General features: G+C 46.9%; 2 protein-coding genes across 5 annotated transcripts in view; one reads left to right on the top strand and one right to left on the bottom strand.

Annotated features, from left to right (window-relative positions):
* Positions 1-7893: 7893 nt before the first annotated feature.
* On the bottom strand, positions 7894-23773 carry MRPL21 (mitochondrial ribosomal protein L21). Of its 3 annotated transcripts, XM_013198395.3 has the most exons (7): positions 23683-23773; positions 22248-22308; positions 18412-18497; positions 15158-15321; positions 13883-13935; positions 8810-8913; positions 7894-8128 (listed from the first exon to the last, which is right to left on the bottom strand). In XM_013198395.3, the coding sequence occupies exons 1-7, from the start codon at positions 23771-23773 to the stop codon at positions 8064-8066; spliced, it is 624 nt and encodes a 207-aa protein (XP_013053849.2). In that variant the 3' UTR covers positions 7894-8063. The 3 variants fall into 3 exon arrangements, with proteins under 3 accessions (XP_013053849.2, XP_013053851.1, XP_013053850.1); XM_013198397.3 differs by lacking the exon at positions 22248-22308 and having other exon boundaries at positions 23683-23737; XM_013198396.3 differs by lacking the exons at positions 22248-22308; positions 23683-23773 and adding an exon at positions 19450-19577.
* The window catches only part of IGHMBP2 (immunoglobulin mu DNA binding protein 2), a 43227-nt gene continuing 42370 nt past the window's right edge, over positions 23734-24590 (top strand). For both annotated transcript variants that reach the window (XM_066998739.1, XM_048064946.2), the window contains exon 1: positions 23734-23860. In XM_066998739.1, coding sequence (XP_066854840.1) covers positions 23772-23860 — 89 coding nt within the window. In that variant the 5' untranslated portion in view covers positions 23734-23771. The remainder of the gene's footprint in view (positions 23861-24590) is intronic.

Genomic DNA, 24590 nt, shown 5'->3' with positions numbered 1-24590 from the left:
AGCTAAGCATCGGTGATGCCTGCATGGGACATGACCTCAGATGGGGAGAAGAGTCAGCCGAAGCATTCCTGCCACCAGTGGAACCACTGAAGCCCTCCCTGGGAAGAGGGCGCTGGATAAAACAAAGAGCATCTTCGGGGCAAGCCCAGGCAAGGAGCAGGAGGAGATGCAGAACACTGACTTCACAATTCCTTCTGTGGCACCAGCCCCTTACGATGCCCGTGCTCGTGCACCACTTCCCCAAGGCTGCCAAGAAACGCGTCTGCAGCCCGACTACATCTGGAGCCCAGAAGACGACGGCAAGAGCTCCAAACCTCAGATTTCAGGACAAAAGCCACTACCCAGCTGGAGAGGGGGGCGTCAAGAAAAAGAAGTCTTCCTTATGTCCCTCTCCTATTTTTAGTTCCATTTCCTAAGGAAATGAGATGTCTGCAATCAAACCCTCTCTCGCCTGTCCCCGTTCAGTGCAGTTGTTGAGTAGATTGGCTGATTTCAGCCAAATCAGACAGCACTGTGTGCTCTGGGTAAATCCCAGATATATTTTTATGTGCATTTATCCCAACTTGTGGCAAATGCATCCAGAAGCCACATCGCCCTCGGCAGGTGCTTAAAACTCCCCTTTGCTTCTCGCAGTACGCCCACTGTCAGCTCTGCTAAGGTGAAGCTCAGATAAAGTGCCAGTAACAGCCAGGTGGGTCAAGGCTGGGTCTCTGCTCCTCCATCAGCTCCGCTGCTAAACCAGGCCTGGGCAATTTCCTTGCAGGCTGGTGTCTGGCGAGCTCCCCTGGTGGAAGGTGCTAGTCAGCCACCTCTGTGCCCATCCTTCCTCGGGGTGTAACAGCAGGAGAATGATGTAACGGCCCTGATGACAGATACCAATATCCAAGCACGAAGTCTGCAAGAGGTGACGCCTTCCGATTGTTTTTTTTTTTTCCAACAAATTGGAATTGATGAGCTTTCACCAGCTGAGTTGCATCATATCACCGCAGCATTTGTAGAGCCAGCCCTGGGTTTGTCACAGCTTCAGCTCCCTGCCCGGTGACAGATTCGTAGCCCTGGGTAGGACCAAAGGTGAACCGTAGCGCTGTGCTCAGCTGCAACGGCCAGAGAGCATCAGGGGGAGCAGAGTCCAGCTGAGACACTGGAGCTCCTCTCCTCCTCCCTCAAAAAAACTGTCAGAGATGTTTCTAGGTGCACATATTTGGAAGATCAAATGGAAAAATAATAATAATGTTAAAAAAACCTTCCCACTTGCAGAGCTGTTCCACTGAAAGACCTGACATATGCCCAGCAATGGCAGAGCAAATGACGCTGTCACATCTTTTTACTCCAAGACCTACCCTCAAGGAAAATCTAAACGGCTCTACTACGATGTCCAGCAAACGATGAGATCCTAGGTTGGACTTAAGGATTCTTCTTCAACACACCTTTCAGGCTGGTTTCTTCCGGTGCCCATCCAGGTCCTCTCTTTGCATGGGTTGGATCAGCCAAGACACACTTAACTTAAAAGACTTTGTAAACCCTGAAAAGGTTTCTCAGAAGCAGACTGAAGGCAGGGACGGCTGCAGGGTGAGCTCAGCCCTGCCCTACGCAGAAGAAACCACACAGGAGATCATGGTAGATGGTCTCAGCTTTGAGAAGGCATCTTTCAACTCTGGGGTGGCCAGACGCAAAGTCCATCAAGCTCATGAAACGGAGCCCTAGGCAATGACCGAACTTCTGTCCTCTAACCCTCACCAACCTCATTTTCTAAATCTCTAACATATATTTAACTCGTGCCAGTAAACACAACAGCATACCTAGACACCCATGCGTGCATGCAAGGGCAGCCGTCTCCGAACCAGCTCCGCAGTGCGGAGGTGTTATCAAAACCCTGTTCTTGCAGCAGAGCCCATGGAGGAATTGGGGAGAGGTGCTGCCTCTGCTATGAGCATCTCCCCTACTTCTGTAGCCTTTAGGAAAGAACTCGTCAGAGTCCACCCAAAACTATTTGGTGGTAAGTGTTTAAATCCAGCCAAGGGTAGGGTGATGCTACACCCAGCCAGCCCACAGCAGAGTTCTGAGGGCAAAATGTTTCTGGCTAGCTTACATCCAATCTCCTCCCCTCCCTCCAAACCCCTGTTTTCGCTTCGCTCAAGAACAGGGACAGGAGCAGACTGACCTAGCCTAGAGCTTGGGTAAATTTGTTTCTTTTTAGCTCCTTGATTCAAGTCAACAAACCTAAGCACTGCGTTTTGCACGGCTGTGCTCACCTCCAGCCCTGGGAAGTGCTGGCCTGGAGGATCGGTCGATTGCCACATCCAGCTCCAGACCCTCCTGGAGAGACGAGAAGCAGAAAGCACCTCTTGGGGAGAAAACAGCCCCACGGTCCTGTGTTTGCTGGAGACTTCTCGGATGGACGACAATGGAAGCAGAGCTTTATCACCTGATCGCTGAATAAATCACCTCCAGCATAACAAAGCACCCGCAGCAGAGCCAGATGAAGGTAGGCGGGGTGGATATTGCTTTCTGTTGAAATATTTGGGACCATGCTAGTCCACATCTGCAGTTTTGTTGTTGTTGTTTGTTTGTTTTTTTAAAGACAGGGAGTTTGCACTGGGAAAGAGGCCAAATTCACTCATGAATCATGTCCCTGCAAACAAAAATTCAGAAGTAAAAAGTTATCCTAAAGCAGACCGAACGAGATCACCTCAAGCCCCAGAGCATGGGATTCCCATAACATGGTCCAAACTAAATCCCTGGCTATCACTGGCTATTTTGAGAAGAAACAAACAAACAAACAACAACAACAAAAAAAAAACGAACTTTGCTGGATCTGAAAGAAGTGGTGTGTGTGTTTTTATATAGAAAAGGAAGGCAAAATACAAGCCAGTCCTTTTTCACTCCATTAAAAGACCTGGAGATGCAGGATACATGCAGAAAACAACTCAATACCAAGCTGACTTCAGAGCCTGCACCCTGGTTTTAATAATGACCAAGGTGTTTCAAAGCGTTGGTCCCATCAGTGGTTAGCTCGTCTCCTGAGCACCCACTCGAAGGGCCCAAATCCCATGCTTCCAGCTCAAGTATTACCCTTAATTGTCTCTCATTAATGACTGCACAAACATTATTCCTGTTGAGACAACAAGTATGCAGCAAGCTTTGCTACTCACACGCCTCTTGAGAGTTAATGTTGGACAGGGCCATCAGGGACTCCTCTCCAAGAATATATCTGAAGCCATGCTGTCAATAAACATATTTTTAGTTGCTATAGCAAAGACAGCATGCAATTAAAAAGTGCTCTCAGACTTCAGGGAGCACATGGAGCCCGCTCCTTTCTCAGTGCTGTTGCAGCCTCCTACCAGAATTGAAACCTGACTTTGCTTCGGCCGTGCAAACGTCGCATTAGCAGCCAGGCAGAGACACTGCAGAACAAGGACACGGATCCCTATCGCTTCTCCCAGCTTCTATAAATAGGGAGAGATAAAATAGATGAAAGGCACCTAGTCCCCCTGCTCGCTCACATCGAGGCTTGCTGGCCACTGTCGGATTTCTCCGTAATGGCTTTGTATGGACCTGGCGGTGAAGCATCCCTTTTCTTAATATAGAGGCTGTATTTTTGGGGTCACAAAAGAGGAAAGAAAACCTCTAGTGCAAGAGAAATCAAACCAACACGGTTTCCTGGTGTTACATTCTGTCTGTTGCTGATTTCTAACCGCTGAGGCGTACTGTGACGCGCAGCCAAAATGTGTCTGGATCATGCTGAGAAAATAAATCTGCCTGCACGTAAGAGTTCAAAGACGGCTTTGCAAAGCTGGCAGGGGAAATAAAGAAAAAAGAAGAAAACACCACCAAAGGGGCGTATTAACAGTATTTCCCTTCCACCCCGGAGCCCTGAACGAGGTGCCCTAAGAACTTTTCAAGCCGCTTTGCCACTTCACCAGGATGAAGACTTGCAGCTTGTGGAGTGGTACAGAGAGTGTGAATGTTGAGCAGGTCCACATATCTGAACCAAGATGCTAAGTCCTTCTGCTGGCCCTTGGGTCCCAAAGTCAGAGTTTAGGGCACTTCTGTTCCTCTGCAGAGGCTGGCCATCAGAAGGAAAGGCCGTGGATGTTCACCACGTACATCACACTTGGTTATGCTGCACGGATAACGCATCCTCACAACAGGAAGGCTTCACGCTGCGAGAAACGGCTTCGTTTGTGGAGCTTATTTTAGAGCACAGAACAACTTGCCAAGGGATGGAAGAGGAACCCCATAAGGTAGGTAATTTAAAACTTGCCCAGACAGAGCTCTGGAGACACGCCACAGAAAAGCTATCCCGCCGGATGACCAGCGTGGGCTGTTTCCACTTCAATCACGATGATGACCTCAGCTTTGTCAGAATGCAAAACCCAAATACAAGCACCTCGATGTTGCACTGTGCATCCCAGCAGCCATGACCATAACGTCCTGCCGGAGGAGGAAGAGAACAGCATTAGCCTTTTAAATTATTGAAACCTCATTTCAAAATCGAACTCTTGAAAGCATCCATCTGAAGGGAAGAAGAGAAAACGAAGCCACAAATGAATTAAGGTGCCACGCTCCATTGCTCTTAAAAGGCCACGGGATGAGGTCGGGGCTGGTGCTGACATTCAGCCAGGCCAGCAGTTCGTCGATCTCTTGTGCACCACCACGTCCCGCTGGCTGCTGGGCTCACGCTTAATTAGCACTTTGCTAAATGCTTCCTTTTCCTCCTTCGGAGAGGGAACAGGGGAGCAAGGGGTGCCCTGAGGGGGCTGTATGATTCATCTGGGATCCAGAAAGCAGCACAGCCGGGAATCCCGTCTGCTACACGCAGGCATTCATACCCCAAACCGGAGAAGACGAGAGCAGCGTGAGGCCAGAGCAGAGCTGGCAGAGACGCAATGGCAACTTTCTGAGCAAACCTCTCGGCAGCCTGGCTGGTGAGAAAACAAGGCTTCCTTGTAGTAGGAAAATGTCAGCGTTGCAAAGCCCGTTGTCCTTCTGCTGGGGAATGAAGCAGAGTCCCGTCGGCATTCTTCGAAAGCACGAGAGGGAAAGCAGAACAGCCAGCGGCTTTGTGGCCAGCGAGCAGGGAGCAGGCACTGGAATTTGCGTCTGACTCAGAGCAGACAGATGCCCTCCACGCTCCGGGCAGTGAATACTTATTTACACAAAGTCAAACAGCTCTAAGGGAGACTCGGGGGGGGGACAAACTCGGCAGCCTTGCTTTAGAGAAGCTGGATGGCAGGAGCTCAGGTCTGGATCTTGTCTAACCCATGTGGATGCCTAATCATTAGAGACTGGGCAAAGCATCTCTCAAATTCCACCCTGATCCGAAGTGCCGTCCAAAAAGATGTTTTGTCCTAACGGATAAATTTCCACTATGAATCAGTGCTAACAAAAAAAAAAAAAAAGAAAAAAATAAATCTGTTTTGTAGAGGAATTCCTGCTCTTGCTTAAACTATTTAAGTGTGGCAAATCACATCTAGCAGCAAAAAAAGAAAATCTCAAGTGGCCACCCCGAACACGTGAAGCCAAAGAGACCTGTAGCTTCACTCTGGAGAACCAGGGATTTCTGCTTCCATTTGGAAGAGCAAAGGGCTTTCACTTCCCCCAAAGCAGATGCCAGAAGTAGCCCCGTTATGCCTCGGACTGAATGCATCATTTCAATCAAACCTCAATATTTTGCTCTGACTTTATGTAATTACATTTTCGAATCAAAAACCAGGACTTCCTGATATTGGTTGAATTTTCCCTTCCTGCATTTTTCTCAAAAAAAAAAAAAAAAAAGGCGGTAAGCAGAAGCCACTCTAGTTTCATATAGTATCTCATCTGGATTAGAATTGCTTTTCCCAAGGGCTTTTTTTTGGGTGGGACCAATTTTATAGATGGACTGAAAACATTTGATTTTTCTTTTTGGATAAACACCGGGCTCTTTCTTCCAGTTTCTGAGCCTTGAAATCTCTCATTATTTTCAACCGTTTCCCCAGGAAGGCTGGAAAATTCCTCCTGGAGCCAAGACACGCATGCTGTTCCTTAGCCCCAGCGCTCACAGACCTTAAGAAACGCGCAGGAATCGTGACGTCCCCACTCAAACTGCTTCAGCTGGCAGGGCTGCTTCCGCCGTGGACCGCGAACAGCCTGTAACTGGAAGAGAGGCACCGCAGAGCCTGCGGCAGCGTGCTCTTCGTGCCAGCCCGCTGCCACTACAGATTGCAATTAACTGCTCCTGCTGGGATCCATGGTCCCAGCGAAGGAACAGAGGCACCTTTGGGAAAGGGGGAAAAGGTGGTGGCACCAGCAGGAGGTGTTTTTTTTTTTAGAGAAGAGGTTCCTCCCCGCCTTCCGTTTGTAAGAGATTGGAAAGGAAGAAGATGGAATGGTTGAAGCAGGCTGCAGAAAGGGCCCTGCCTTCATATTAAAACCTAGGTGCCCAACCAACATGTACAGTTGGAGAACCAACAGCATCTCCCCAGTGCTGTCCGTGCCAGGCTATCCAAAAGGGGGAGGTGAGTTGACCATCTCTCTTCCGTGACTAGAGAACTAGCTTAACCCAACTGCACCTGGATCTTTCTCTGATGGAAGTCAGGCGAGATGAAAAGCAGCCCAAAGCACTAAGCTTGCTGCTTATGGCACCTCGAGTTATCTCCTGAAGGCTTATAATGACTTGCTAGACTTGAAAGCCAGGACCACACCCCAACATAGTTATGTTCAAAACCAGCATTTCCTTCAGTACAGGGCTGTGGGCACCCTTGGTCCTGTGAAGGAGTCACAGGGAGGGTGCGTAAGGACACCCCATATGGGGACTTTCCTCCTGACCTGGTTGGAGTAAGATATTCCCTACAGACATGGTAAGGTCAGAGCCCGCTTGCCACTTCCCACCATTGCCGTAGGGAATCTGAAAGCTCCCTGGAGAGCCTGCTGAAAGCTCAAGGAAACTCTTCCTGGTTTCACTACTGTCCAACAAACACACGGGGACCTCGGCTGAATATACCTGCTGAACCTGGCCCGGCATATGCTGCTCAGTGACACTGCCCAATTTGCAGACAAAGTCAAGAGAGGAAGGAAAATACCGAGACCCAGAGATCAGAAAAGTACTCTGGAGGTCAGGCATCAAGTCTGTTGAACAGACACGAAATCACTCCTGAGACGCTGGTATCTGTTATTTTGATGGTGAGATACGCACACCGACTATTGCTATGCAACAGCTTGGCTCACCTTTAGGAGGTGAATTTCCCAGCTGCATCTCCTGTTGTTAACGCTTAAGGATTTCCACTACTTAGCTGGGATCCTGCAGTCATCTTGTTTCACTGCTCTCTTCAGCCCCATGCTTGCTGTGGGCCACAATGTACCATGGGGGATTCCCTGAAGTCATCCAATGCCAACATTATATTAACAGAGCAGCCAGAATTTTGTCAGGAGAGGAAAGCAGGCAAAAAAAAAAAAAAGTCACTTAACACTCTTTAATAAAACATCTCACCTTTCTATAGCTATGTAACTGCAGTCTGTGGAGAGCACCAAGTGTTTCCAGAGGACAAATCGGCTCACCTAAACATGCCTTCCTCTCTGCTAGCCTTAAGTGCACTCACAGTCCCAGGACAGGGAAACTTGCAAGGACATGAGCAACTAAGCACAGCAGCAGGCTCTTTAAATTGACTGATCACAGACTTAGGTCCTGCCTTCCAGAATCAGAGCCTCATCTCGGGGACTGCAGAGGACAATGGCCATGTTCTTCCGCAGCCAGTGAAGCCCCACATATTTTTAAGACTTAGCTGAGACACTGATAAACTAAAGTCAGAGAGGTGTGCAGGAAAAGGGAGACCGTATCGGCATGAAACAGCTTGGCAGCTAGCAAGGGATCCTGGGTTGTTTAGGACGCTGAACAAACAAACACCAAAGTTGAAATAATAGTTAACAAAACCATTTCATTTTGCTTTTTAAAAAAGAAATTACATATAGATTTCCATTGTAGACAATAGCAAGAAGTCCAGAAGTTTCCAATGACGAAGCAGTTTTATTTCCAAAATTGCCTAAAGCAATAATAAGCCTAAGCCATACAACACCCGATCAATCAATCATGACAAACAGGGGAAAATTTCTATGGTGTTTATCCGGAGGACGGTCTGCGGGTTTGTGATGACTGAAAAAGAATGAAAAGAGAAAAAAAAAAGATCAGATGATAGCACAAAAAACTGTTACATACCTTTCAGAAGGCTTAGCTGCATCAGTCTAAGGCATGCCAAGGCATGACAATGCCTAGGAGGGGGCATGCTGGCAGATAGCGTCATGTTGGCAGGACAGCTACATACCATTGGTATGGCACAAGGCAGAGCTCCTATGGGACCGTGTCAGATTGCTTAACATTTTAGTGTCTGTTCTGCAAAGAGCAGTCATAACTTTTCTCCCTCTCAGTCATATCTGAGAAGGGGCCGTCATCTGGCAATCAAAAAGCCTGCCACGTGTACTGTTAAAGCTTGTTAGTACCTGTGATTAAATATCCAGTATTCAAGGCTTTGGAAGGAGAACAAAATTGCTTTTCTGCCCTGGAACTTCCCCCCCCCCCCCCCCCCCCCCAGAAAGGTCTTTTCCAAAGCTATTCACCAAAGGGTGCTAGAGAGAAGGGATAAAGTCACTGTGCTCTGAATGCAGCGTGCACACCTCAGGCAGCAGGCTGGGAAAGAGGTGCTGTGCCATGAGGAGTCCTAGGGTATGCTGAACAAATCTCCCTCCCCAGGTATTGCCCCTACGTCGTGGTATGTTCCCCTCCCAGACCCAGCCACAGAACAGCAGGGAAGGAAGCTCTGTACTCTTTACATCTTACTTTTCTTCTTTTGATAATTGTGCCTTCTCCAGAAGCGCACGTTAATTTTTGGCCACGACTCCGTCTTTTCAATCACAGTAGCCTCCACACGGACGAGTTCTTTCCTTGAAAATAAACCAAAAAAAAAAAAGATACCACGTTTCAATTATTTACATTCTCTGCCTGTCAGTGGGTAGGTTTCTGGGGAGAAAAATGACACCCAGGTAACACACCCTGCCCTACAAAGCCCAGATATGGAGGAACTACAAAGTCACCAGGGAAGGAGGAGGGAAATCTGTCAGCTTGCTGCCTTCATGGTGCAAAGGCAAAAGCCTCGAGGTGCTGTCCATGAATCAGGCAAGTGATGTGCTATTCTGCAGGGCAGTACCTCTCTGTCACGTGAGAGCTGAGACTAGAAACACCCAAGAATGCAGTAGTAAGAGAATCCTGCAGGAACTTGTAGGATTACAGTAGCGTAAATTCTCCTGGCATGTTCACATGATCTTTCTACTTTGCTTACTGTACAGATTAAACAAACACGGTCCCTTCTCCTGTGCTCTGCTGGTCAACACAGAATTCCTTCCTTCTTCTGTACAGCATCCCAGGCAGCTGGAATAAAATCTTCACAATTTTCTCACCTGATCGAGTTCTGCCAAAGGCTGAGCAAAAACATTTGGCCCACTGTTTTTAGCAGGAAGCACAGCTAATTGGCTGCTGGAGCAAGTCACTTCTTCTCCCACATGGTTCTCTTCTGCCTCCCACTCTTGGTCAGTCCTGCTTGTTTACCCCAGATTGGAAGAGAGGACAGGGATTCACTGAGGATTTCATGTACAGCTTTCACTGCAACCAGGGGAGTTCAGGTTGAGTGGTGAGACCACTCAAAGACTCAAATTGTTTCTAAATCTCACTACTACACATGAGAATTCTCAGCAAGTAAACATCCTTCCTCCCCTAGGATGGAGAAGAAGAGAAGAATGCAGCCCGTACTTCCTTCACACTTGACTAAAATCAGAGTAATTTGTCCCTCTGCATTAGCTTACTGACACACACAAATAAACACTTTCTGCCCAGCCAGGGAATCTGCAGAACATCAGGAGAAGTCCTGCTGAAGTTAGAAAAAAAGAGCACTGGGAATTCTACCTGCCACTTGAAGAACACCGGAGGTGGAAAACAAGGGGATCTGAGGTATGTGCTGGAGGTCTAGCTATCCGTCTGCACAATGCCTCCTCTCTGAGAAGGTAAGAGCCTCCAGAGAAGAGCTTTGGGAAGTTTAGTTTTAATCAATAGCCACAGTGGAGAAGGAAGAGACGCTCTTTCATGCAGCATCACTGCAAAATACCATTAAAAACTGATTAGCATGCTCACTTGGCTGCCAGAAACAGTTAAAGAACATTTTCTTGACAAACGACTCTGCACTTCAGGGGCAGAGGAGGGAAGCCCATCTAGCCTCACTGTTCCAACAAGGTCACTAAGAGGCCAAAGGCTTTGAGACATTTAGCATCTCTCTTAACATTTACCCTCTGGGGTATAATATATATCAGAGGTTAAATCCTTAAGGGAGGAGAGAAAGACAGCCAGAGGAAAAAACTGATAAATTTACATTTACTGACTAGCCCAGAGGAAAATAGACATAAGATTATCTAGATTTTAAGAGACCACTGGGTGACCCTGACATCCCAGCTAAAGGGTGTTATCCAGATTCAACAATAGGACCAACAGCACTACTGAAATACACAACAAGCACTGCAAGACTAGGAAAGAAACCAAAAAAATAGACTGCACTCCAGGGGCTGGCTGTGTTTTGCCACTCTAATTAGGGAGCTTTACTTTCTGGGCCTAACTTCTGTCCACTGAAAGCAAAGGGAAATCTAAACTCCCACTGACTTCTCACAGGCTTGGACGGTAAAGGCATGTAAGAAACTCACTAATGATGATCACATGGGCAAACTGGACAGCAGCCAGGCCAGATAAAAGGAGCCAGTCACTGAAATCTCCGTGCTGCTCTCAGGAGAATCAGGGTTTGCAGCAGCACAGCCAAGCTACCCCGGCGCAGCTCTTGCTGCCGGACCACACTAGCTGCCCTAAGCCTCGAGTAGCATTCAGCTGAGGGGAGAAACATTGACACATCTGCAGATAACCATCTACCTGATGCTGCTTATGGACATTGACTTGCTTTCCAGCAAATCTTTAAGGGTGTTGTTGAGCACAGCTGAGTATTATGGCAGTAGCTTCACTCCACAAGTCAAGGTTCAAGGGCAACGGGCCCCGGTGAGTCCCCCTCTCTGCTGGACTAAACACCAAGACCTGCTGGCTGAAAAGCTGAAGCAGGGCAGAAGCCAGCTCGCTGGTGAAGTGCATACAAACATAAAAGTTCTCAGCAAAATAGAGCCCAAGAAAAAAAAATAAAAATCTTTATTGAATGTTTTAGGTATGACTGGAATGCCCATAAAAATAAGAAGGGGGTCACACATTTCCCAGAGTCTGAGATAGTCGGGCCTGCTGCTCTCAGAAGGAAAACATTTCATGAAAAAGGACATCTACCAGGTTTTAGCAGGAGGCCAGAAAAATTCACACTGAAACATCAGAGATCAGTCCAACGAAAGGTATTGTCAGCGAGCAGTGCAAGTGATCCAGGCCAACTACAGCCCTGGTCCCTACAAAAAGGATCATAACTCTTAGAGGTTAACAACTTAAGCCATGTCAACGAGCCCTCTCTGTCCTTGTAGAAGGTAACTGAATCCTAGCCTGGCTGTCTGGAAGAGCCTAAGGCACTTTCTCATTGCTGCTGAAGCCATTGCAAAAATGGTCTGGTGGCAGGAGAAAAAGTAGGTATCATTAAAAGGAAAAAAAAATCTCATCAGCTGTACTTTGTATAGAAATAAACACAACTTTTTGGCTCAGAGGCACCACTCATTTCACTTGGGTCTAAAACAGATGAGAGGACTCAGCTGATGGTTTGAAATACAAACCTGCCCAAAGTTATGCTCGCTTCCAATCACGGATTTAAAAATGCACAACAATTTTTGCATTATACAGCTAAACAAAGTACAGCCACATACCGCTTGATACCCTGTGCCAACTGACCAGACAGCAAGTTACTTGAACAGAACCAAAACCCAAGATTCCAGAGTAGATGCCAGCTAAGAGTTCCCAAAATAGCCTCTGCCACGCAGATATGTTTTGTTGCACTGTTGTTTTTTTTTTTAAAGGCTTTAGAGAAGTGTCATCTTGGGAGGTATCTGCTACATAAAATTAAAACATGACCATCTGCCCAAAACAGGACAAGTTCCTACCCGTCTTCAAGTCAGAACAGGGAGTGCAGCTGTAACGAACTGTCTTACGCAGACACTGGTGCAAGCACTCACTGATGTGTTTATTTTTAAAACAACAGAAAAACAAAAATGCCTTTGTTCGCATCCAAGCTCTTATCTCCCCTCCAAAATGTTTGTGGTTTAGGCACAACCGGGAGCTATGTGAAAGAACTGCCTGCAATGCATGGGGTTCTGCTTTCCTCAGCCCGTAGCGGAGAGCTGGGGAACCCACAGCTCACGGGGAGGACAGCATCTCCCCAGCAGCCCTTCGCTCTGCCTGGGCAGCCTCCTCCACGCGCTGATCACCCTCTGCCAAAGTTACTACAGTTCAGTCCAGTGCCGGCAGATGTGCAGTTTGGTCTGCCTCGAGCAACTGACAAGGCTTTCCGCACGCTCAGAGCGCTTGCAGGAACCAAACAGATGGTTTTCTTCCTGTCCTGGAGCTCCTGGCTCTTGGGGCACATGCCAAGTGCAGCACTCCAGGAGCTGTAAAGAACCACTCCAGTGCCACCAGTTAAGAGAACCAGGTGAAGGACGGTGCTCCCATCCTGCCTGAGGTGCCATATCCCTGTCTGCAGAACGTAGGCTCTTATTTGAGTATCTGGAAGATAACATTTCTAGTCCTAAAAACGGTATTTCCCCTTCCTAAAAATCTTCCACGAGTCTAACAGTGTCTGGCAGTAATTCAAAGGCTCCTGAGGATCTGCTATTCCAGAGCTCTTTGCAGCACTGCTCAAAGAGCTGTCAGCTCTCGTAATCCTGCCTAACACAGGGAACCTGAGGCAGGTACCACCAGCGCAGCTGAAGTCGCGTTATCAAATATGCAAACATGTTATCGATACCTCTTAAATATGGACAACCTCCTGGTAACACAGAAAACCCTCAGAAGCCAAACCCACCTGAAAACGCGTGGTATTTCTAACTCGAATCTACAAGCCACTAGGAAATATTTCTCAGATCTGCAAGCTCCTCCTCATCCGGCCATCCTCTGCCAAAGTTGCTTCAGTTCAAGCTAACACAAACATGTGGGTTAGCCTGAAACCAGACCACAGCCATGGCTTCCAGATGCTTAAAGCACTTGCAAGCCACATTATCTTGACCTGTACTTTACCACTAAAACCTCCTGTTCTGGGGAAAACCACATACCATTGATGACTTTGCTTCCAGCCAGTGCTAGGAGCTGAAACAGCAACACCTAGTCCACATACCACTTCCTTCTGGTAAAGCAGAGGCTGAAGAACCAGATGTTCTGACAGTTTGTACAGCGAGTCTGACAGCATTAAGACGGAGCTGGGGCTGTGATTGCTGGAGTCATGTAACTAGGAGGAAGGGAAAACTGGGAACTCTTAAATTAAGATTAAGACCTGCTGAGTTAAGACATGGGTAAAAGGAAGTGGGTTTAAAAAAAAAACACAACACAACAACTCAAATTATGAGATTAAGGGATGGGCAAGGATTTCTGGGTTATTCTAAGATGGCTATCGCTGCAATTATGGTTAGGGAGTAAAGATGCTGAAGAGCAAGATTTACTGCTAGTTTGTGCAAGGCTTTTACAATGAGGAAAAAGAACCGACCCAAGAGAGGTGAATATCCTACAGTTACCTTAGGAATAGTTACTGCTGCTCTATCCTGGCATTGAGGTAATGGTTGAAGTCAGCAGAGGCTGATGAGCTTATTTTATGGGTGATTCTTTCAAAACCCATGGGGCTGGGAAAAGAACTAGTGCTGATAAATTCATGTTTCTCTTCAGTTTAGAGGATAATTCTTGTGTGAGACCTCTTACCCAAGGAGCGGCCTTCCAATAAGCGTGAAATCATCTGCACCAACCAGCAAAACCTATGGAAAATAACTTAATCAGACATATCAGTGGTTCACTACCCCGGAAAGAAAGGCAAACAACATTTCCCAAATTCTGCAGTCACCGTAAGGGAGCCAAAATGCTTTAAAATGCATGTTTCAAACCTGACACTGTTACTAGAGAGGAACAGTGGGAAAAGGCAGCTAACAGGCTAGAAACAGATTCATAAAACAGACAGTCTTCCAGGAGAACTTAATTCTACTAAAACATACTTTACAAGTATCTTTCACAGTCATCAGAACACACTGAACTTTTCTGTTCTGGCTCACCAACAGTTGTAAAAGATATGAAAAGCAATACAGGGAAGAATACTATGCCTTTGCGTGGGATCTGAATGAATGGCAGCTACTAAAATCATTTTTTTATACCAATTGCAACATATCTCTACAGAAACCCTTTCATCATTCTCCTCCATGAGGCCCCAAGATGGGCAATAACGAAATGAACAGCTGGCGTGAATTCACCAGCAAGGGACTAACCATTTTGTTTCAGGACATTTCAACCACCTGCCAAAGACATGACTGAAAAAGTTGCCTCCAAACTGGACTTTCAAAGCAATGGATGAAGTAGAAAAACTGCCCATCTCTCCTTAACCACTTACTTGGCTCTACCAACTAGATACTAAGCCAAGCGAATCCCACTTCGGTCTTCCATTTAAGATTTGGATTAACAAGCCTCTACAAGTTCCTGCTAGTTAAGCATGGCTAAGGATAAATATATTGAATTGCACATTGGCAATTCTCCCCTGCATGCACCATCCCTCCCTCCACCCAAGACACTCAGCACGATAAGGATCTCGCAAAGCACGGAGCGGTGACAGTTCCTCTGGGAGCACTGTCAGTGTTTTGGGTGTTGCAGTCTCAAGGTAAACACAATCTTCAGCTGCCGTCTCTAAAAACAACTGTAATTTTCTCTTTTTTTTGGATGAAGTTAGTACAACAGAAATCTGTCTCCTACCAGAGTCTGGCACAACTCATTCCAACCACACTCGACAGAAATCACATTATCACTAACAGCTTAACTGAGACTGGAACAAAACTAAGGCAAACAGCTGGAGTAAGAACAGGAGATCCAACAGAAACTCTTCAAGACTTTTCTAAAACTGGTTTTCGGTTTTGTCTCACAGAACGTTTGCGTGCCATTTGCTCCAGCCCCATGCACAACATGGCAATCACAGGCACTGTGGACAAGGCACGTTACCTTTTCCATCCGGATTCGGTCTCCACATTCAGCCTCCAGCACGTTGTCCATCATAATCAAGTCTTCACTGGTTATTTTCCACTGCTTGCTGGCGAAGTGGACCACGGCAAAGAGCCTTCCGTACTGCCCTGCTGCGATCATATTGTTCACCTTTTGTACCACTTCTGTTGGCAAACATCAGGGAAAAAATCAGAGCAGAAAACCCAACAAGGTGTGAAGAGCTGATCAAAATTAATTCAGCCACACTGCTCTCCCCCTAAAACTGTAATCTTCTGGGAATCTCTAAGCAAGGCTCAACAGCGATGTTGTTTTCTACAGGGTGGGAGCCATCCTTTCACAAAGGTATTTGCCTTTTAGTTGCTGGAAAAAAAACATGCAGAAGTAAACAACTATGTATATATTGTGCAGCCAATCCAAGGGTGTTCATTTCTCGGCTTGTATCTTAAGCATCCTAAAAGGCACTGTGTTCAAACACAAAGCGTTCCAGAAGAGAGTGCTTGTCAACACGCAACCTACATCTGGAAGGGAGCTATCCTCAATTCCCAAGTAACACTAGGACCCTAAATACTTTGTAAGGCGCCCCGGAGCATCAGGAAGAGTTCTGCAAAGTACACACGAAAAAGTGCTCCACGCATATTAACAAAGCCTGGCCTGAGAACTTGTACCTGCAGCAAAATCTGGAGAGACTGCCAGAAAAGCTCTTCCTATACACGCACACACATCCAGAGGTGGTGCCGGGAGCAGCACAAATTCCAGGGACGAGGTCCTGCACAGCACATGCACATAACTCAGTTTTCTGTGATCAGCTTCCTGTGCAGTGAAGCCAAAACCAAGTTTTATGGGAACATCAAAAGGTATTTCTTAATGAGTGCCATTCCCCTGCCAAATAGCAGCCTTCCACCCTCTCGAGCTGTTCACAAAAAGAGTAACTTTGCTATAACTGGAAAAGTAGGTTTTCTTCATTGTCCTCAAAAGTGGCTGAATCGTTTTTTTTCTTGGAACGTAAACACAATATAATGACCATTTGGGACAGACAAGAATTTAGCAACCAAACCAAACCCAGCCCTTACAGGAACACTCTAAAAGTGTCCAACTTTCAACTCAGCAGAAGCAAACTATTATAGGTAGAGGTGAAAATAGAAATGATTGTGTGAGACAGTAGTTACTGCAGTCCTCACTAAGATGAAGAGCTTAGCTTCTGTGTTTCTGCAATTGCCATTCCGGAAGAAAAGACCACTGTGTGCTCTTCTCTGACTCAGAGTGGTCCACTACCAAAAGTGCACAGAAAAGCACGATCCCCTTCTCTTTGTTACATCCCCAATGCACAATGGGATATGATAAGTTTCTTCCGGCTCCAAATTGCTGATCCAGGTATATGAGCAGTCCTGTGGCCAGCATTTCAAAACCAAAATTTCAAAGTGCTGACCTACAGCTTTCCCCTAGCCAGAAAAACACGCGTAGTCATGGTCTAACAAGGGTTATTTCCTTGTCAAATTTCAACTCTCTACCCACAGGGCTTTCTCATCTTTTTGTAACAGAAAAAGGTACGTGTTCTTCAACGTACTTGGGCTCTGAAGCTGTTGATAACTCTTCCAAATATCTCTAGACAGGAAGCATTGTACGCTTGTACATTTGATTGTTAGTACGGCTTGTATCTTAGCACCATGTGGAGCGACCCTTCCTAAAATATCCATGGCTGTTTCCACAGACAGCAGGAGAATATAAGGCAGAATTCAAATGCTCTGGCTGTTGTATGCTTTGGATAAGCACAGCCAGGAGATAATGATGCAAGCTCATAAACAGTAGGAGGTTACGAGGCACGGAAATCACAATGGCCCCAAGGATCCCGTGTGAAGCAGTCAGAGGAACGTGGGACCCTGCTCACCACAGGGCGTCAGCAAATCAAACCGAGCAGTTTATGGTTCACTGCTGGGTCAAATCATGCTCTGGGACAGAACACTCATCCGTCACTTAAGCAATCCCAGGAGCACAGAGGAAAGGAAAAGCAGGATAAAAAAGAAGCCAGAGAGGGGACCTGGAGCAAGAGGCTCTCTCCAAAGCACATCACTTGCAGAGTTATTAACACATTTTAGCTACGCTATGGGAGACTATCTGCAAAAATACAGACACCGCTCTACTTCTCTCCTGTCACTGTCTCCTTGTACAAGAACTACTCTCCTTCACTTCGTGGGTCTCTCCAGTCTAGAGCCTTTAGAGATGTCCTTTCAGGTGCCTTTCATAGATGTCCCAGAGGCTAACGGAACAATACAGTAGGACAGCCTGTTAATAAACACAGGAGCTCATTTCCTGCATAAAGCAGGCAACTGCTAATTGCCCACCACCACCATGGTAAGGGAAATTCACCCACTGGGGCTCATTACTCCCCAGTTCTGAGAAACATCTTGTGCCCGTGCTGGCTTCCCTGCTACCACCTCTACCACAGTCTGGATGACAACAGCCCCACCTGGGCAATATAAGGCCAGGCACATCTCTGTATTCGATTTTCACATTCCCACCTGCCATGGGGAACCTGTGTGTGTGTGGTAACAAGTGGAAGCCTGACATGCTGTAGTAAGACCAAGCGATGAGAACGGTTGCTAGACAGCTACGTGCACTTCACTTGCTGATTTGGGGGGCTGACTGCTCAGGAGTCAGCCTCCCGAAAAGGAGCCCAGGGGCTTCTTTTGGGAGGACCACTGGCTGCGTTCAACAGTCCTGACTAGATGTGAGGACAAGAATACATTCACTAAACAGTGTCACTTACCACCTGCTCGTTGCCTTATGTCACACCTCTGCAGCTCTGTTGTGTGCCCACTACCCAACTGCTTATGCTGGCTCTAGCGTTCTGTTTTATTTGCTACAAAATACCAGCTCTCTGATGTGCCCACTATCCAACTGCTTGTGCTGGCTTTAGCATTTTGCTTTATCCACTAAAAGAGAAATAGGTGTTTCCTCCTGTCCAAAATGCATGTTTCACATTTCAGGTGGCAACACATTATATCAGGTAAGATTCCTTTGGCAGCTTTATGACCTGTCAAGCTGTCACGCACTAAAGAGGCTTCATGATCTACCCAACTCTCTAATACCAGCAGTTAGAGCACGAGGCCAGTGACACTAAAATATGCCAGAAAGAAGACAAAAATTAAAAGAACAAGAAGTAGCTTGAATCATTGAAGACAGTGATTTATGCTCAGTCAGGCCACGAATGGCAGTAACAGAGCACTAGTCTTCACTTGGAGCCTTCAGACCTTTACCTGCATGATACTTTGCTTCTTCTGCTGGATCTGGCAGTTTCACTTCAGGCCATGGTGGTGAAGTTAGAGATGTTTTGGCAACAAGTCTGTGAACGATAAGGTAAGATTCACCTGTAGCAAACAGATATTGCCAAGGAATGCAAACCACAAACAGAGGAGAGAAGGTAAAGGAAACTGGAGATGGAGCAGAAAGTGGTTTTCCACTAGGGGAGCAGAAGTTGTACAGGAGAGTTGACGATTTGCCAGTATGAAAGACTCACCCCAAAACACACTCACGCCAGAAGGCAATTTCCCACAGACCACATTTCACTTTGTAGCAGCTCATGAACAAGGTGAGGGTTTGTATTCAGGTCTTAAGTCTTATGGATAGAGGGTGTCAGGCAACACAAAAGCAATGTTACTTCCCTAAGACTTAATCCAATGGAGGACACTGGATATGGCAAAGTCCCCAGACCTTCCACAAGAAATGCTACAAAGATGCTGAAGCTGCAGCCCAGCTCAGAAGACTGTTCACATACATGCAGAAAACACTTGGCCTCATTTCTGAGTTCAGCCTGCAAACTCTCTGCCACACACAGTCACTGCACCACAGGGCTTAACATCATTCAGGTCCACCGTGAATGGCAGCAAGCTTTAAGTAAAAGCAATAAATGCCTCAGTTGCTGGTTTGTTTTACACCCATCTATCACTAAATTCAGTATGGGGGAAATGGATTTTAGTTTTACTTTCCATTTCAGAATGTTATTTGAAATAGTGTGAAACAAACAAAGAGTTCAGAAAGCAACCAACTGAAAATTAACTCAAAATTCACCTATTTATTGCTTGTTATTGCTTGTCCCTGATGTTCAGACATCTACAGCTAGACGTGCTAGTGATGATCGAGCTCAGCGACCACCAGTTACTTCCCACTGCCTCGTTTCTACAGACTGGGATTTTATCACAAACTCCAGCGGGATCAGACCTACCCAAAGCCTTGCTTGCACTTGAGTTTTAGACAAAAGACTTGTAAGCTTTTCTAGGTATGTATATACAAATTACCTCCACCACAGCTGACAGGCTGAACACGTAAATGCTCCTCGTCCCACTTCAGTACCAAGTACAAAGCCCTGCAGTTATCCAGTAGCAGAGAGCATCCGGGAGGAGGCAATGTGCCTTTGACAGGGAGAAAGGGCTAATGAGCATCCTTAAATCAGCCTCGAGCGCTACACATGAATGACTCACGCATCCTTTTTTCCTCTATTTGTAATGCTCTTCTGTTAAATAGATAGCTTTGAGAGGGTCTTAAGACCACAGCTGGGTTCTTTACAGGAGATTTACGAGGCTGCTCTTCCTTTGTCACTTTCAGCTGTGTACCCTGAATGGCTTCTCCCACCCCAGGTGCAATTCAGCATTCAATACAACAGACATTTAGCCCAAAAGTCTCTTCTGTGCTATCATGATGTCTGTCATCAACCTACACCACTCTGGGGAGGGACTAGCAGAGGGATCTAACAAGACTTTTTAGACCCATGCCCAACTTGGTTCAGGTGGACCACAGAAGTGAGTGGGAGCATGCGCTGTCTCAAATCCAGCCAGCCAAGCACAAACATCATTTCTCAACATATTTTGCTAGGAGATGCAAATTAAATCCTTTTTTTTTTTGAAACAGTAGATTCCACTGTTGTTACTAAAAAATTGCTTTAATAATGTCTCTTTCCAAAACACTCTGCAACCATACTGCTAAGACAAGAGCCTCACAATTTCGAGACTTCACTTTTGCCCCTGAAAGCCTTCCTGGGGATCATCCAGGGGAGTCCTGAGCATTACAAACATGACCCTTTCAGGATCTTTCAGCACTGCCACAATTAAGGGATCAATCACAGCTCAAACAACCCCAGCAAGAGATATTACTTAGAGCCTGCTCTGCTTTCTACACCTGGCTGTTGCTCTCTTACTTACTGAAAATGGTTTATGGCTGTCACAGCATGAGACACCTCCAGTTTAGAGAATAAACTGGGAGCTTGAAAGCAAGCAGGCCATGGCATTGACACAGAATGGAAGACTGAAAACAGCCAGGGGTATTTCAGCTAGCAGCCAGCTACACGTTCCCACCAGCTGTCATTCTGGATTCTTTCTGCTTTTCTCAAGACTATCACTGGGAGAGATCCCCTGTCTGAAAACTGAACTAATTCTTTACTGCCTCAAGCCATCGGTACTTGGCTCAAGACCTTACCTCAAGACATCAGTACCATCGGTACTGCAGGTATTCGTGTGCATATGCTGCCTTTCTCGACAGCAGCGCAGATAGCACTAAATCATGAGAACCCTGTTTAAAACGTCAGAGCTGAACAACAATTAACTCTGCTCAAATGTGCCGCAGGGTGTTAATTGAAAAATAAAATGCTACATGAAACTCACAGCGTGAGTGAGAGCAGAAAAAAATGCGAATAGCCCTTGCTTGCAATTAGTTGTTTTTCAAGATCTCTAGGACAAGGAGCAGCAAGGAGGAGCACCAGAGGCAACTGTTTACTTCTCTGCATTAGAGTCAGTTCCAAAAAATATCGATTTGTTCCCAAAGAAACACTGGAGAGAAAAGCATCGCTCTAACCAGGGACAGCACTTTGCACATGCAGTGTTTTCATCAGAACTGTGGCACACACCTCACTGGGCAGGGAAAGAAGGCATGATGCCAATACAGCTACATTTAGAGATTATCCTGAGAGGTGCCAAATGCCTTTACTTAGAACAGGACACACGGCTGAAAGGCATCAGATTATAGTTCTTTTTTAGGCAAGGACCTATGATACCATAAAGCCAATCTCAGATTTAGTCCATGGCAGGAAGATTCACCCTGGATTTCATTGAGATGATCGGAGAGCTCCTGGTTTCTCTAATTTGAAGAGAAAGGTGTTGCTCAGTAAATATCATCTCCAACACAAATGGAAAGCTGGGAATTTCCTGTGGGCTGAGATCCACACTTTCTATATAAAAAATTGCTAGTCCTAAGGCTTTGTGGGTTTGTTGCAGAGCTTAGTAATAACATTGTATGCTGTGTCACGGAGGCAGAGATCCAAACTGTGTTCCCACATGCTGAGGACCAGCGGGAAGAGACCACCCCCTGCACTCTTCATCAGGACAGAGTGAATGGAAATGAACCTTGTCATTTCTCCCAGATGCTGCTTACAGGATTTCTTTATTTCTGCAGTGTCCCCTTCTGGTTAAAGCAAGAAGCAGCACAGCCTGCAGCTCTATCCAGGTATTTTGGTGCTAGATCCCAGCAGAAGAAATAAAATAAAGATACAAACAAGCAGTTCTAAAAGCGCTGAAATTAATGAAGCCTGAAGTTTTCTGCCTTGGTGTTTTAGAGCAGCTTCTCTTAATTGCAATTCATAAAGAGTGCAGTGCAAGTTCAATATTTATCAGATACTGAAAAGACTGTCCAGAAGATAAATCTTGCCTGAATAATAGATCACCTGTACCAAAAAAGATGAGTGTCAGCTGAGGCCCCTTCCTCAGAGTCTGCAATGCCCTGACTTGAGTGGCTTCTCTGCTGTTTACTATGGACTAAGCCACATTGCAGCCCTTTGCTAAATGGAGGATTTAGTTACCTGTCTCTCTACTCACCTGCTTAACTTCATAAATCAATAGAATTGGCCTTCTGGCAAAGATGACTGAGGGTAGACAGAGTGTCTAAAATTTTTCAGGAAGTGACAGACAGACAATGGGATCTGAATAGTCTCTCTTTCAAAGGAAAAATAAGCTGCCCCCCAGCCCTTCCTGCCCCATCTCCCCACTCTCCCACAGAAGGTCAGCATTTCAGGGGGCAAAAATCAAAGCAGAGAGTCATTTGACATTACCCTTCCTGCACTGCCGTGCTCTGGGAACTCTGGTGCCGAACTGCAGATGAAAACAAGAAAGCTAAAAAGGAGAGAGAGAAAAAGAATTAAAAACAAGCAGCAACTGTTGAATTCTTAGGCCTTAGTGAGGAACAGTAGAGCAACGTCAAAGGAAACATCACAGTGCTGGTACCATTTTCTGCCTGTAAAAGCTTTGTTCAGTTTTATCACAATAAGCAAAGACAGATGGAAGGAAAAAGAAAATACACAAAGGACTTGTCAGTTGCGTGCAGCATTGCATGAGAGCAAGGGAAAGGCCTCCTCCTGCAAGTGACACATCCAGCTGGACACAACAATTCCACAGGGACACACTCCGAGCACTCCACCTCTTTTAAAGGACAGTGTGACCGAAAGGCATAGGGGACAGGTGATCTGAACTCTGCATGGCACTCCCTTGATTCTGAGCACTAACTGATGTTGCTAAAAGGATCCTTCCCGGATGTCTCAGCCCCCAAAACAGGGAGAGAAACTCTTGCATGGCATTTATCAGGCGATTCTCAGCAACTCTTACTAAGCCTTAGAGAGTTTCCATCCAAAAACACGCTGGAGGTGTTCTTCCAGGAACTCACTAGCCATGTGGCCTCCATGCAGATGCCACAACACCGAGGGAAACCTGGAAGGTGCAACAGGTTTGGGTTTACTGCTCCTACGTCTGGATTTTCACTGTCCCAGACAGGTTTTTTATTCCAGAAAGGAATGAAAGAGCTATGGAAGTAAGAACAACAGGAGAAGAATTTAGGAAGATGTATTCATGCTTTTCAGAGCTATGTATATATGAGTTAATAGCGTTCACCTGAACACTGAAGTTGGTACTGCCATTAAAACATGAATATTGAAATAATTGGTGGTTTACCACAACTTAAATTGCGTTTTAAGCGCAGCTTCGGCATTCTTGGAAAGGAGCTGGACATGTCTATACCTTGTTAATTCACAGAAACAGATGGAGGCCTAGAAACACACACTCGGGGACTCATCCCCATGTCACCTCGGGGGTAACAACATCCTTTCTGGCACAATTTGTTTAATTAAATGGCAGCCCATGAACACTGCGCGGGAACATCCGCCTTCTCACCCCCCAGCCACCACACGAATGGCAGAAGGGCTTGGGAAGACCTCTTAAATCCAAACGCACATGGTCTCATGAGCAAAGACACCATTTATTGAGGTTATATTCGCAAGCACACGAATAACCCTAGACAACAAACCTTCACAGGACGAGGGCACCAGCAGCTCACAGCACAACCCCCGTACCAAAACCCCACACCTGCCTACAAACCCGCCCCGGCTCCTCCTTTCCAGCCCTCAGCCGAGCACCCCCGGGGGGCAGCAGCCGCCCTGCGAAGGACCGAGAAGCCGGGATCCCCCTTCGGCCGACCCCGTCCCCGTTGCCCCTCACCTGCCGCCCGCCGCCGGGCCGCGGCCGCCGCCGCCATCTCGCTGCCCCCTGGCCCCTGCCCCGGTAGCGGAAGGGGCGGCCGCGGAGCCATGATGGCGGCGGCCGCGGTGGAGGTGGCGGCGGAGCGGCAGCTGGAGCTGCTCCGGGAGGAGCGGGAGGCAGAGCTCGCCGAGAGCAGGTAGCATCGGCCCCATAGGTGGTCCCCGAGACCTGCCGTCGCTTGTGGGGAAACTCTGCTGGGATCGCCCCTATAGGGTCTGCTGGCACCCCTAGGAAAGACTCGCCCCCATAGGAAACCGAGCTGGGGTCATCCTTGTAGGGTCTGTTGGCATCCCTACAAAACCCTCTTGACTCGTCCATATAGGAGACCGAGCTGGAGTCACCCCTGTAAGGTCTGCTGGCACCCCTAGGAAAGGCTCATCTCGATAGGAAACCCTGCTGGACTCGCCCCTGTAGGGTCTGCTGGCACGCCTAGGAGACTCTCTTGACTCGTCCATATATGAAACCGAGCTGGAGTCACCCCTATAGGGTCTGCTGGCTCCCCTAGGAAAGACTCGCCCCATTGGAAAATGAGCTGGAGTCACCCCTATAGGGTCTGCTCGCACCCATGGGGATCCCTGCCAGCCTTACCTCTGTAGGACTTGCTGCCACATGCAGGAAACCCTGCTGACTCCTATAGGATCCCGTCTCCTATGGGAAGCCTGGCTGGCCTGGGCCTTACAGACACTTATAGGAAATGCTGCTGTACTCACTATGTACAGCCCGCTCAATGGGAAACCCTGCCACAGTCACCCTATAGCACCTGCACTCACAGATAGGATTCACCCATACTGCCAGCTTGCTGCTATAGATCCTTGTTAGACTCACCCTTTAGGGCTTGCTCTCATCTATAGGATCAAAGCTCGCTC

The sequence above is a fragment of the Anser cygnoides genome, chromosome 5 (assembly GCF_040182565.1).
Source record: "Anser cygnoides isolate HZ-2024a breed goose chromosome 5, Taihu_goose_T2T_genome, whole genome shotgun sequence".
Taxonomy (NCBI): domain Eukaryota; kingdom Metazoa; phylum Chordata; class Aves; order Anseriformes; family Anatidae; genus Anser; species Anser cygnoides.
The sequence above is the reverse complement of the archived record's forward strand: the minus strand, read 5'-3'. Positions and strand labels throughout refer to the sequence as shown.